The 14256-nt window shown below is 40.7% G+C and overlaps 1 protein-coding gene across 1 annotated transcript; it reads right to left on the bottom strand.

The window, feature by feature from the left end:
- Positions 1–30: 30 nt before the first annotated feature.
- On the bottom strand, positions 31–12993 carry LOC115105031 (26S proteasome regulatory subunit 6B). The gene is made up of 10 exons (XM_029626565.2): positions 12887–12993; positions 12034–12132; positions 10276–10462; positions 8088–8234; positions 4309–4512; positions 3969–4136; positions 1168–1244; positions 835–1003; positions 416–471; positions 31–220 (listed from the first exon to the last, which is right to left on the bottom strand). Exons 1-10 carry the CDS (start codon positions 12968–12970, stop codon positions 107–109), a joined length of 1305 nt encoding a protein of 434 aa, XP_029482425.1. The 5' UTR covers positions 12971–12993; the 3' UTR covers positions 31–106.
- Between the last annotated feature and the right edge of the window lie 1263 nt (positions 12994–14256).

Here is a 14256-nt window from a genome sequence, read left to right as displayed (position 1 = left end):
TCAGTCTGTGAAACCAAATGGACACGGTAGTAGACAAACACATAAATCACACAAAATTGTGTGAATGCCTTTTTATTTATTTTTTAGAGAGGGGGGGGGTTACTTTCTACTTGTAGAACTCATGCTCCTGCTCATCCTTCTTGATAACTGTCTTGTAGGCCTTCTCGAAGTCCTTGGCCAGGACAATGTACCTATTTTCACGGACTGCCAGCATGCCAGCCTGAGTGGGAGGAATGAAAGAATTATAACATTTAAAAGAGTGTTTCCAGTTCTCACACCGACGACAGGTGATATTTAGTTCTCTTTGGAACAAGAGTTAGCAAACGCAATAACTTGTGACTCTTTGACATAGTCTTTCGGAGTAGTTTGACCCCCCATGGAAGACTTCCTCCCAACAGCACGGGGTCCCACTCACCTCCTGGCAGATAGAGTTGATGTCCGCTCCGGAGATCTTGTCTGGTCTGGCCACATCTACACACTGGTTAAGGACAACCGCAAACACATATGACACTGAACAATGTAGAGTTCTTTCGGTTACTTAGCAACCAAAGAAAGGTATGGGGAAGTGCATTAGACTTTACAAAGGCGGGATTTCAGTTAGAGTACTAAAGTCATGGTTCATTTGACATTTAATGAGACTATTGTTCCAGATCAGAGGGGTAATCAAGGAGGTAAATATTTAATGAAAACTTACAAGCACACTCAATGAACTGGACACAGAATTTGTTCTGAGCAGGAAAAGATTGCATGATGCTGCTAGTACAATACACACCTGCACCCATTAACACACACACATTATGAGAGACTGCTGTAAGTTGGGCATAATAAGGATACAGTCCTCCAGGTCCACCTCCTCAGAGAGGTTCATCTTGCTGGTGATGGTGGAGAAGACCAGGCGTTTCTGTCGGCGGTCAGGTAGGGGGAACTCAATCTTTCTGTCCAGACGTCCTGGACGCAGGAGGGCGGGGTCCAGGGTGTCAGCCCTGTTGGTGGCCATGATCACCTGACAAGAGAACAAAAAGGTGGGTTATTATTATTTTTTTTACATATTCTCAATGTGACACACAAAGTTACAGGTTAGCTGCATTAATGGGACTACAACATACAATAAGCCCTGGAGACAATATGTCAGAGGCAAAGCCCATAGCGCTCTCACACTTTGCTCACCTTGACGTTGACGGTCTGGTCAAAGCCGTCCATTTGGTTGAGAAGCTCCAGCAGAATCCTCTGCACCTCCCTGTCAGCTGTTTGGGAAGGAGAGAATACAATGAGGGATTACCAATGTCGGGATTCAACCACACCAATAACTGCTTGGTCTTATTTTCAGTCCTAATAATCAATCCCATTCAAAATTATAAAGTCCACAACAAAGTTTGTCTCTATTGTGGATGTGTGTGAATCTGTTCACCTGGATGCTTTAAACAATGACATTTACTGAAATCTTTACAGGTAGTTCTGTTTTGTGGGCAACTTCCGATTCCCAACTCTAACCGGATGTTAACTGCAACTACCCTGTCCTTAACTTTATCCAACTCTATGGTGGTGGCAGTCAAAACAAATCACTTGGCCACAAAAAATGTGAATGTTATTTATTTCCCCAATGCTCTAGGGTCTGTTGTCTCCATCTGGGCCAAGGAGAAACCATAGCCTAGCCAACACTCACAGCAACTAGGGGGCCTTTACAGAAACATGTTCCACCTGCTTAGTTGAGGCTGATTTGAACATTGTAATTTTTCAAAAACAATGTAAACAGCTAAAATGTGAGATCCAGGGTTCGTACAGACAATAGCAAGTCAAATTCAAGGACTTTCAAGTACTTTTTCCAAGCACTAATATTTATTGTTAAGGACCATCAATTTGTAGTAGTTCATATTACGCAATTGTTCGTAGTCGCCACCGGATGGCAATATATCACCACAAACTAAAAACAAACTACTTGGCTACCTTACAAGCTCTACTCAAAAACATTGTTTCACTACTTATTTACTACATACATAAGTCAGTACTGATGATTCTGTAATATGAGTAGTGATGAGCAGAGTGTTGGGAGATGTCTACTGGTGAACACACATTTCCTATTCGCATTTTCATTAAACTTTATTATTATCATTTTTGTTTTTTACCCCTTTTTCTCCCTTTCCAATGGGTAGTAATTACAGTCTTGTCTCATCGCTGAAACTCCCGTACGGACTCGGGAGAGGTGAAGGTCGAGAGCCATGCATCCTCCGAAACACAACCCAACTTGCTTGACAACGCTCATCCAACCCGGAAGCCAGCCGCACCAATGTGTCGGAAGAAACACCGTACACCTGGCGACCTGGTCAGCGTGCACCCGTGATGGGCCGGGCGCAGTGCTCTGTTGCAGCCGGCCGCGACTGGGAGGTCCATGGGGCGACGCACAATTGGCCATCCGCAATGTGGTTAGGCTACAGGAGCTTGCCACAGGAGTCGCTAGTGCGCAATGAGACAAGGATATCCCTTCCTAACCCGGATGACGCTGGGCCAATTGTGCGTCGCCCCATGGACCTCCCAGTCGCGGCCGGCTGCAACAGAGCCTGGGCTCGAACCCAGAGTCTCCGGTGGCACTGCGATTTAGTGCCTTAGACCACTGCTCCACCCGGGAGGCCCATAATGAATGTTTTTAATTGAGCCATTCTACTAGTTAATAGCTACGAAAAAGCGTCCTGCTTCTGACTGGCAGCTTTCGTCTCGCAGGGCGGGTGGGCTGTGTCAGAAAAACGGCACGTAAACAGCCACTAGAACGGCAGGAGCACGGATGCCACTTGATAAAGCGGAATATCGCATGCCCCCTGTGAATGAGGTGATGGGCAAAAAAGCTCTGGAGTTTGTAGCAGAGAGTCACACAACGTAGAACTGGCACCAGCGCAAGATGCAGCGTTGTGACTTTCCCCCTTCATGTGGCTCTTCAGGGTCGATTTACCCGTGCTCGCAATGTCAAAGTCTGGCGCATTTTTTGCGCCTTACATGGCATGGCGTCGGTTGATTGGGTCCAGTGATGTAGTGGTATAAAAAGGTGAATAAAAATATAAAACGCAATATAAAGTGTTGGTCCCATGTTCCATTAGCTGAAATAAAAGATCCCAGAAATGTTCCATATGCACAAAAGGCAGGATTTGAATCAACATTTACCCTGTATTTTAGACATCGAAGTGATGGCTGTAGTTCAGTACCTGCCTGGATAATTGGCAGTGTGTATGGAATGAGGAAGCTCCCTTGGCAACCAAGCGTGAAACACATGAGGAAATAAAACTCTGTAGTCTGCCTGGAAATTATTTTGTCAAGACACAAAAATATTTTTCATAAACACATTTGATCATCATCTGTTCTCCTCTCCTATCAATATATATATTTTTTAACACCCCTTTTCTCCCAAATTTTGATCCCCAACGGGCTCGGGAGACGAAGGTAGAGTCATGCGTCCTCCGAAACATAACCCGCTAAACTGCGCTTCTTAACACCTGCCCGCTTAACCCAGCTGCACCAATGTGTCAGACGATATACCGTTCAACTGACTCCCGAGGTCAGCCTGCAGTAACCCAGCCGGCCACAATGAGTCACTAAAGCACGATGAGACAAGTAAAGCCCCCCCCTGTCAAACCCTCCCCTAACCCAGACAACGCTGGGACAATTGTGCGCAGCCCTATTGGGACTCCCGATCACGGGCGGTTGTGCGCTACTCAGGAGGCCCTCTCCTCTCATTTTCATTTAAGTGCGAACTTGAGAAAACGTCAAGATTTTCAAGGTATTCCAGTACTTGAATGTCAGTACTTTAAGCACCTTGAGAACCCTGAAGAACACAGGTAGAAACATTTGATAAAAGAAATGCAAATCTGTAAATCTGCTCTATTTTGCTTGTCTTATTGGATTTGGTTGCTATGTGCAATGCTAGTGATTAGCCAATGACCAGTCCATTCCATAGCATATTCTGTGCAGCTGATTCTAAATACCTCCAGTCTGTGCATCAAAACGCTTGGTAGCGATGGCATCGATCTCATCAATGAAGATGATGGCGGGGGCGTTTTCCTTGGCCAGCCGGAAGACGTCACGCACCATGCGGGGGCCCTCACCCAGGTACTTCTGCACAAACTCAGAGCCTACCACACGGATGAACGCCGCTGAGAGAGAAAGCGACAGAGAAAGAGACCAAGATATCAAATGCATTGGTCAATAACCAAATACTGATATGGTAACATGACAATTATTTGCAACAAAAAAATGACAACATAGCCTAATCATGTTAGCACCAGTGCATCCTATAGATAATGGTGAACATGGTGAATGGCCTACCTGTAGTGTGGTGAGCCACTGCCTTGGCCAGCATGGTCTTCCCACAGCCAGGAGGCCCATACATCAGAACCCCCCTGGGCGGGTCAATGCCAATCTGTTTGTAGAGTTCAAAGTGTGTGAGTGGAAGCTCCACTGCTTCCCTCACTTCCTGCTTCTGGATATCCATCCCTCCGATGTCAGCATACATCACATCCGGCTTTTGGTCTGCAAGGAGAGATACAGGAAAATAACGCATATAACATAAGAGGAGAGGAGCTGCACTACAAGTGATAAGGTATCAATGAGTGGAATATGCATGCAATGTATGTAAGCACGCATGAATGCATGATTTTTCCACTCACAACTGTGCAATATATATGGGTCAAAGACGTGTAAATTTGGTGTCCGAAAGCCATTAATTTAACATAAAAATATATTGATCAATATAATATTAAATCACTCTTACCCTTCTTTTCATCCAGAAATATTTGTGTTGCAAACTATTACAATAAGGGAGTTATTGAGCTCTAAAGTGTCCTTCAGTGCAACTATCCAGGTTAAAATTTGAATGATGCGTTTTTGAAATGTAGAAATTCATCCTAAAAAAATATAAATGAACACCCATGGCATAACTGTTAGTGTTTGCAACAATATATAGAATAATGGGCGACAATACTGTATCTAAAAAATATTTTAAACCGAGAATAACTTTTGTCCGAGCATTTGCACTTCATCAATGTCATAAAGTAGAACAAAGGCAAAAAGCCATTTTAAAACATATAACATGGTAATTGTGTGACATCACAAAGACGCTCTATCAATGTGATGAGGTGAGTAAATGGCTGAATTATTTTATGATTTCACCTTTTCACCCTCTAGTAACCTTTGTAACAAAAACGCATGCCCTTCAGTACAACACAGAAAACTTACTTTTAATGTTATTTTATAAAAAGCTATATTAAATATAAAAAGTAAGGATAATCTTTATAGGTCAAGGTCATTAATTTATAGAGGTTGCCAAAGAACTGCCTGTTAAATATGTTTGTATGAAATCTGTCCTTCAGTATCACACTTTTGTCCTTCAACACAACAAAAGTTTCATGTTACATCACTCGTTAGGCTGAATGACAGTAGCTTTGTTATCCCATGTTTTCACTAGTCTATTATGCAATTCATATTTACTTGTATGAATACTGAATATAATTTTAAACAATTGTATGGCATTAAGGTATTTCAAGGCATAGATGCCGTTATCTAATAAGGAGAGGGCTGCACGGCACAGACAAAAGATTAGCGCAGAACCAGAAAGACCAGCCAGAAAAAAAGCAAGTTATTGTTTCCATGCAGTCGTCAGCAACAGAATAGGATATAAAGCTGAGTGGATAACACTTAACATTAAGTTGCACTATTACACTGTAGTTAATGTTTAATTGCACTGTTAACCTCTTCAACCTATGGGGGCGCTATTTCATTATTGGATAAAAAAACGTGCCCGTTTTAAGCGCAATATTTTGTCACGAAAAGATGCTCGACTATGCATATAATTGGCAGCTTTGGAAAGAAAACACTAACGTTTCCAAAACTGCAAAGATATTATCTGTGAGTGCCACAGAACTCATGCTACAGGCGAAACCAAGATGAAACCTCAAACAGGAAATGAGCTGAATTTTTGAGGCTCTGTTTTCCATCATCTCCTTATATGGCTGTGAATGTGCCATGAACGAGCCTAAGCTCTCTGCCGTTCGTCCAAGGTGTCTGCAGCATTGTGACGTATTTGTAGGCATATCATTGGAAGATTGGCCATAAGAGACTACATTTGCCAGGGGTCCGCCCGGTGTCCTTTGTCTAAATTGGTGCGTAATCTTCAGCTGCAGGCATTTTCCCATGGGATTCAGAGGGGAAAGCACACTTCCACGAACGATATATCATCGAAGAGATATGTGAAAAACACGTTGAGGATTGATTCTAAACAACGTTTACCATGTTTCAGTCGATATTATGGAGTTAATTTGGGAAAAAGTTTGGCGTTTTGACAAATGAATTTTCGTTTTTTTTTTTGGTAGCCAAACATGACGCAGAAAACGGACCGATTTCTCCTGCACAAATAATCTTTCAGGAAAAACTGAACATTTGCTATCTAACTGAGAGTCTCCTCATTGAAAACATTCAAAGTTCTTCAAAGGTAAATTATTTTATTTGAATGGTTCTGGTTTGTGAAAATGTTGCCTGCTGAATGCTAACGCTAAATGCTAATGCTAGCTATCAATACTGTTACACAAATGCTAGTTTTGCTATGGTTGAGAAGCATATATTAAAATCTGAGATGACAGTGTTGTTAACAAAAGGCTAAGCTTGAGAGCTAGCATATTGATTTCATTTCATTTCATTTGAGATTTTCATGAATAGTTAACGTTGCGTTATGGTAATGAGCTTGAGGCTGTATTCACGATCCCGGATCCGGGATGGCTCGACGCAAGAAGTTAATAAGGTATAACTGATGGATTATATTAGTTAATAAAAATTACACACATAATTATGGATAAAAAATGAATTATATTAGTTAATAGCTGCTTCACATTTGTGGGACTTTATGAAAAATCGAGACTGTACAAGTTTGAATGAAGTAGTTTGATGGCCATTTTATGTAGCTATGTCTATAGTCATCTTGAAATTGCATTTATGTACCTGCATTGAAGCGAAATGTACCAGTTATAGTGTAACAATGTATAATGAAAACATTAACTATGTAATAATCATGTAATAATGCAAATTAACGCAATGTAAAGTTGCCACAGGCTCAAATTATAGTAAAGTGATTATTAACATAAGCAATGAAATAATAACAAAACATGTTTGAGAAAGGGAGGGGGAGTTGATTTAACTTTTAAACTTTGATTAAGTGTCATTGTATAGCCTACTATTAAAAGACTACTAATAACTTTTAATGGATGTGAATCTTATTCTGTGCCAGTGTCATAACTATTACATTTTCCAGCTATCAGAGAAGGATGTCAATCTGATCATCCACAGATCCATACAATGACAAAATCTGAAAAATGGATACTAAATTTTAAGCAAAACTGTTTTTTTGCGCAATGTTTATGGAATGTTTTCTAATTAATGCTTTGTTTGAAATATTCAATGCTGATTTAATCCTAAATTAAACCAATTAAACTGTACCTCATGTGCCAATTAAACTATGCTGCATAGTAAAGCCCATGTTCTTTATCTGTGTGGCGTATGGGTCATTTCTCTCTCTCTAGTATGGAAGTGATCTAAGTTCAGCTAGCCTGCACATTTTAAACATCTTATCCTGTCTTTTTATGCAGTTTTATAACTTAAATTATTGCTCAAGGAATCACATTTAATCAATATTTGTGGGCTGTAGCGATGTGTTCAGGGTAACAAAATATTGTCATACAGTCTAACACCAGTATTTTATATTAAAATACAATAACTTTGTTTTGTTGACTCAGTTATAGTTATATTTCTGCCAGTCGAAGCAGAAATGTTGTGATTATGAATTTTTTTTTTTTTTTTTTTAAACACTTAGTCTTATTCTAAAATACATTTTACTAGGGTACAGTCATATGAATCACGATAAAAAATAAATGATTAGCTTTATTCTTGAATATAACTTCTATAAAGGCATAGGTGACACGCCAATGAACGTACAAAAGCCTTTTAGGGAATTGTAATTTATGTTTTATTTTTTTGCTACTTTGAAAACCTTGTACGTCTTTGACCCATATTACAAAAGGGATAGGCATACCAGGGGGTAGAATAGTGTGTATGTGTACCTGATGTGAGCATCATGATGCTGCTGTCAGCCTCTGGGGGGAGCACGTCCACCAGGGCATTGCTGTGCTTGTGCAGGGCTACCGACGCATTGGGCTTCAGCAGCTCTCTGTCGATGGTGCTTAGGATACGCACATAGTAGTTTGAGCCTGAGTCAAGGAGAAAAGGGGGTGGACAGAGACGGGGGTGGACAGAGACAGAGACGGGGGGTGGACAGAGACAGAGACGGGGTGGACAGAGACAGAGAAGGGGGTGGACAGAGACAGAGAAGGGGGTGGACAGAGACAGAGAAGGGGGTGGACAGAGACAGAGAAGGGGGTGGACAGAGACAGAGAAGGGGGTGGACAACGAGAGAAGCAGAGAAAGAGGGTGGCACAGGGAAAGAGAGGGGGAAATGTAATTAGTGAATATTAGAGGCAAATGTTCAGCATCACAGTAAGAAGAGGCATTGGTGTTACTGTGTAAAATATAGGTGCTTATGGGTGTGTGGCTATTAGAGAATGACCGGTATGGATTTTTTAGGGGTCAAAGTTGTCCGATATTTTAGGCAGATATACAATATAACATTTCCCAAAGACAGCCATGTATGCAATAACGCATCAATATTAAAACCGAACAATACATTTGACTTAGTTATTACCAAACGAAATAACAATGGTCACTTTATTTGAATGGTAAATATCTTGATAAACTGGGTAAATGAAGATGTCATAGGCATACTCACAATACAGGTGAATCCATATTCAATAGGAGTGTGTGCATGCATTGAGTTATTGAGCTTGTTTTGGCTGATCAATGGAGTCTATGGCGCTACAGATGACAATCTGTTAGTCCTTCATTTTGGACTAACAGTATATTAGCCAACTGATCAACATTTGCACAGGAGCATCACTCTAGTATGTCACACCTGTATGGAATGACATCATATAGGCGCTGCTGTTCGTTTGAGAATATAAAATCTCTATTTAACACAAATGAGTCCAACGTAACGTTATGATTTGTGAACAAGGATGTTTACGAAACTAGTATTTTATGTCATTTTCCGGTACCGGGAGAAAATATCCTCTCTCAACAACTCAGCTGCAAGGACAAAATTTGAAACATCTCAATTGGCTATTCCAGCTATCTGTCAAGAAATGGGTGGGTTAGAACTTGATTCTACTTCTACATTTGGATAGAGCAAGGCTGCAACTTCGCTCCCTTTCACATCTCTCCATCGCTCATATCACTTGCTGTTTACTGCTACTACGGTAAATACAATGAACAAAATATAAAACACAACATGTAAAGTGTTGGTTCCATGTTTCATGAGATGAAATAAAAGATCCCAGAAATGTTCCATATGCACAAAGTTATTTCTCTCAAATGTATGCACAAATTTGTTTATATCCCTGTTAGTGAGCATTTATCTTTAGCCAAGATAAATCCATCTACCTGACAGGTGTGGCATAACAAGAAGCTGATTAAACAGCATGATCATTACACATGTTCACCTTGTGCTGGGGACAGTAAAAGGCCACTAAAATGTGCAGTTTTGTCACAACACAATGTCACAGATGTCTCAAGTTGAGGGAGCGGGCAATTGGCATGCTGACTGCAGGAATGTCCACAAGAGCCGTTTCCAGATAATTTTATGTTAATTTCTCAACCATTAGCCACATTGAATGTCATTTTTGAGAATTTGGCAGTATGTCCAACCGGCGTCACAACCGCAAACCCCGTGTAACCACGCCAGCCTAGGACCTCCTTCGCCTGCGGGATTGTCTGAGACCAGCCAACCGGATAACTGATGAAACTGTGGGCTTACACAACCAAAGAATTTCTGCACAAACTGTCAACTAACCGTATAAGGGAAGCGCATCTGCAATTTTGTTCACTGTGTCAATTCATCAGATTCTCAATACTGCACCTTTCTGTTGGAGAATGAGCTAGCTTGCTCCTGCTGCTGATTTTCCCAGCTAGACATTCATCGGCATTGTGCGGTGCTCGTGGCTCAGGTTGTGAGTGGCGGCTGGCATAGCAGCAGAATTGCTAGGCAGAGGGACAATCAGCAAAGCCGATAGACTAGAAAAGGGCCAATAATCGGACCGATATCGACTTGGATTCAAGTCTCCAGTCTCTGGATCCAACAACCAGAGGCTTACCTACACAATCTATGTGAGGACAGACAAAAGTGTAAAAATACTGTACCTGTGGTAGAGCCCACGATGGCTGTGTTTTGGTCCACAGCCTCCAGGAACTGGCCGATGACCAAGGGGATACTCTGTATCCTCTTCACCTCCTCCTGGGCGTGGAGGAACTCCTTCTTCAGGTTCTTCTGTTCATCTTTGATGTATTCCTCCTGCACCTCCAGAAACTCCAGCTCCTGCTGCAGCTTCTACAATAGTAAAGGGGAGATTGGAAATGGTGTCATGGAGAATTAATGTTTATTGATTAATCATAGTGATCATATTACTCTAGTGCTAGCCTCCCTACAATGGCTTACTGTTATGGCTAGGGCTGATTTCAAGGTTTTACTGCTAACCTACAAAGCATTACATGGGCTTGCTCCTACCAATCTTCCAGATTTGGCCAAATTGTTTTATTCTTTAAACTCTGTCAAATCATTGCTAGACAACAGTTTAAGTCTGGCCATATATTTAAGTCAAAACTAACTTGGCCACATTCACAGTCTTCTCGGTAAGCAACTCCAGTGTAGATTTGGCCTTGTGTTTTAGGTTATTGTCCTGCTGAAAGTTGAATTCATCTCCCAGTGTCTGGTGGAAAATATATTGAACCAGGTTTTCCTCTAGGATTTTGCCTGTGCTTAGCTTCATTACATTTCTTTTTTTGTCCTGAAACATCCCCAGTCCTTCACTATTACATAAATACCCATAACATGATGCAGCCACCACTATACTTGAAAATACAGACTGGTACTGTGTTGTATTTGCCCCAAACACAACACTTTGTATTCAGGAAAAAGTTAATTGATTTGCCACATTTTTTGCAGTATTACTTCAGTGCCTTGTTGTAAACAGGATGCCGCTTTGGAATATTGTTTATTCTGTACAGGCTCTCGTTTTCGCTCTGTCAATTAGGCTAATATTGCTGAGTAATAACACCATTGTTGATCCATCCTCAGTTCTCCTATCACAGCCATTAAACTCTGAAACTGTTTAAATGTCAACATTGGCCTCATGGTGAAATCCCTGAGCGGTTTCCTTCCGACAACTGAGTTAGGAAGGACGCCTGTAACTTCGTAGTCGCTCGGTGTATTGATGCACCATCAAAAGTGTAATTAATAACTTCACCATGCTCAAAGGGGTATTCAATGTCCGCTTTTTTAAAAAAGTCAGTTTTCAATGTTTGTTTTTAAAAATAAATTAAAAAATCTGCCGATATCTGCCTTCTGTGCAAGTCATTGTAAATTCTCCCTGGTCTTTGTGGTTGAATCTGTGTTTGAAATTCACTGCTCAACTGAGGGACCTTACAGATAATTGTGTGTGGCGTACAGAGATGAGGTAGTCATTCAGAATTCATGTTAAACACTATTATTGCACAGAGAGTGAGTCCATGCAACTTATTTAGCACATTTTTACTTCAGAGCTTATTTAGGCTTGCCATACAAAGGGGTTGAATACTTGATTCAATACATTTCGGCATTTCATTTTTAATAAATTTGTTTCAAAAAATAGAAAAATATCATTCCACTTTGACATTGAGGTATTGGGTGTAGGCCAGAGACCAAAAAAAATCCATTAAAATTCAGGGTGTAACAACAAATTGTGGAAATAGTCCAGGGGTGTGAATACTTTCTCTAGGCACCGTAATAGTTCACATCTTTACAGTGATTGAAGAAATCACAGAAAGGGCCTGTATGATTTATATTGCATTTCTTGTGGTGCTGAAAGAAATTAGATCTCAACAGTCAAGCATAGACACACAGAAGCTGTTCGCAGTACAGACCTTGTATCTGCTGTAAAGGTCTTCAAGATCTTCTGGTTCTGGGGCCAGGAAAGAAAGCCCCGTCTGGGGTCGTGAGTTCAGCATGGCAGGCACTTCGTCCTGTGTAGACACAAGACAACACAAACATTTACACAAATTCTACGTTGAGAGCATACCCCCAAATCTGTGAAAACTCTATAGCTAATGTTACTAACGTTAGCTAACTGTTTGTTGTGTTGCTAGCTAGCTAGTTAATTTACTTGCCTAATGCTGGGTGAGTGATGACCGACAGAAAATGTGAGAGACGCGGATTGGAAGACATTTCAATCCACGATTGTTTCAGTGCTGTTCCGTAACGGATAAGTACGTTACTGTGGTAGGTGTCTTGGCTAATAATTAATAAGTCATTCAACATTAGGCTCAGTCATATGCAATTTAATTTATCGCGCTAGCTACTTAGCTAGCTCGCTAACGTTACATTCGGTTGTTTTCTGACTTGTTAACTAACTTCGCTATCTAACCTTACCTGTCGGCCGTTTACTTATTTTGTTTACGTTGTAGCTTGAAGCGTACCAATACTACCTCCACAACATAAATAGCTACGTAGCCACACCAAAATACAAACGTTTAGCTAACTAGCTAAAGTTGCCTAGCTTGCCAGTTGCGATAGCATGTTAGCTTACATGACAGAGCATTTACAGTGCCGTGAATAAATTGGCACGTTTAGTTGGATGACGTACGATTTAAATGTATTCAAATAAGACTTTAGACTAAAGATAGTACGTTTTAAGTTGTCTATACTTTTTAAAGCTTTGTATAATCAAAAACAACGGTGAAACGGCGTGAAAATGTACACGGTCAAAATGAATCATACCTGAATTTTTTCAACAGTTACTCCAATGTCCTCCATGTTGAATTCCTTATCATGTGACGTTCTACGTAAGGATCCAAGCGACATTTTTGTGATTCATGGGTAATGAAGTTTCTGTGGACAAGTGTTATCAACAAACGTAAATTAATTGAGAGATTGCTCCACAAATAAAATGTTGCGTTCTTCTGAGTAATTTGTTTTCTAAACCTTGCCTCCATCTGATATAGTAAGCAAGCACCCTCAGATCACTATGAATAAGATGAATTACTGATGATAGATATGATGGATAGCAGGTGAATGACTGCTCATGCTCTCTTTAGCAGAACAATAGCTTTATGTACAGAACAGTTTGGCAAAAGATGTTGACAGTGACGTGCAATAGGCTAGGTGAGGTGAGGTTTGTGGATTTCCTGCCAGTTAGTTTGTGGCTATAATAGGCTGACTCTATTGCTGCATCTTTCACACCTAGTCTGTTGCATCTTTCCTCTGTTGCATAGTTGTTGTTTTTTTGTCTTGTATTTCAAGTCTGTCCACAGATGAAAAAAAACATGCTTTATACCAAATCTATCACGATTAACGTTCAGTTGTTTTCGAGGGATCACTGTCCCCCATAGGCTAAGCTTCCCCTAAAGTAAATTGAATTAAAATTGCCAAAATTATATAGCCTAATTAGCCTACTCCTGTCTATACAGAAACAAATAAAATAATTCAAAATATTCTACTACACCAGAAAGCATGATTTGGCCACAGAGGATCATTAGCATCTTTGAAATAAATAAGCTGTGGATTGTTTTTTAATCGCATTGCCGACAGTCGGAAAGGCCCTCAATTAGTATTGAGTTATCAAAATGTATTGAGCAAACAGTATACTCTAAACAGCGATACTCAACTCTTACCCTACAAGGTATGAATCCTGCTTGTTTTCTGTTATACCTGATAATTAATTGCACACATCTGGTGTCCCAGGTCTAAATCAGTCCCTGATTAGAGGGGAACAATGAAAACAATGCAGTGGAACTGTCTTCGAGGTCCAGAGTTGAGTTTGAGGGCTTTAAAATGAAAAGGTTCCTGGAGGCGCCTTTAGGGGTTCCTCAGGTTGCAACACCAGTGGAAACTTTTTAAAGAACCTTCTAGGAATCTAGGGCTTTAAGGTTTGTTGTAGAAAATCAACACAGGGACACTGAGTCAATTTTAAATAATTATTTTTTTATCAGCAATCTGGAGAGGTTCCAACAAACTTAATACACAAAGTAGTACATGTCTGGTAGGAGCTCTGTCGGGGCAGTCCCGTGAGTTCTCTTATATACTTGTGTAACGGATGTGAAATGGCTAGCTAGTTAGCGGTGGTGCACGCTAATAGTGTTTCAATCGGT

Source organism: Oncorhynchus nerka, linkage group LG3 (genome assembly GCF_034236695.1).
Source record: "Oncorhynchus nerka isolate Pitt River linkage group LG3, Oner_Uvic_2.0, whole genome shotgun sequence".
In the NCBI taxonomy this organism is placed as follows: domain Eukaryota; kingdom Metazoa; phylum Chordata; class Actinopteri; order Salmoniformes; family Salmonidae; genus Oncorhynchus; species Oncorhynchus nerka.
This window is presented reverse-complemented; position numbering and strand designations above follow the sequence as displayed.

Excerpts from the sequence above, each read along its gene's own strand:
- LOC115105031 (XM_029626565.2), bottom strand. The coding sequence starts at position 12,970 with ATGTCGCTTGGATCCTTACGTAGAACGTCACATGATAAGGAATTCAAC. Across the intron at positions 12,133-12,886 it reads TAACTGTTGAAAAAATTCAG|GACGAAGTGCCTGCCATGCT; the intron begins GTATGATTCATT and ends GTGTCTACACAG. Across the intron at positions 8,235-10,275 it reads CATCGTGGGCTCTACCACAG|GCTCAAACTACTATGTGCGT; the intron begins GTACAGTATTTT and ends TCCTTGACTCAG.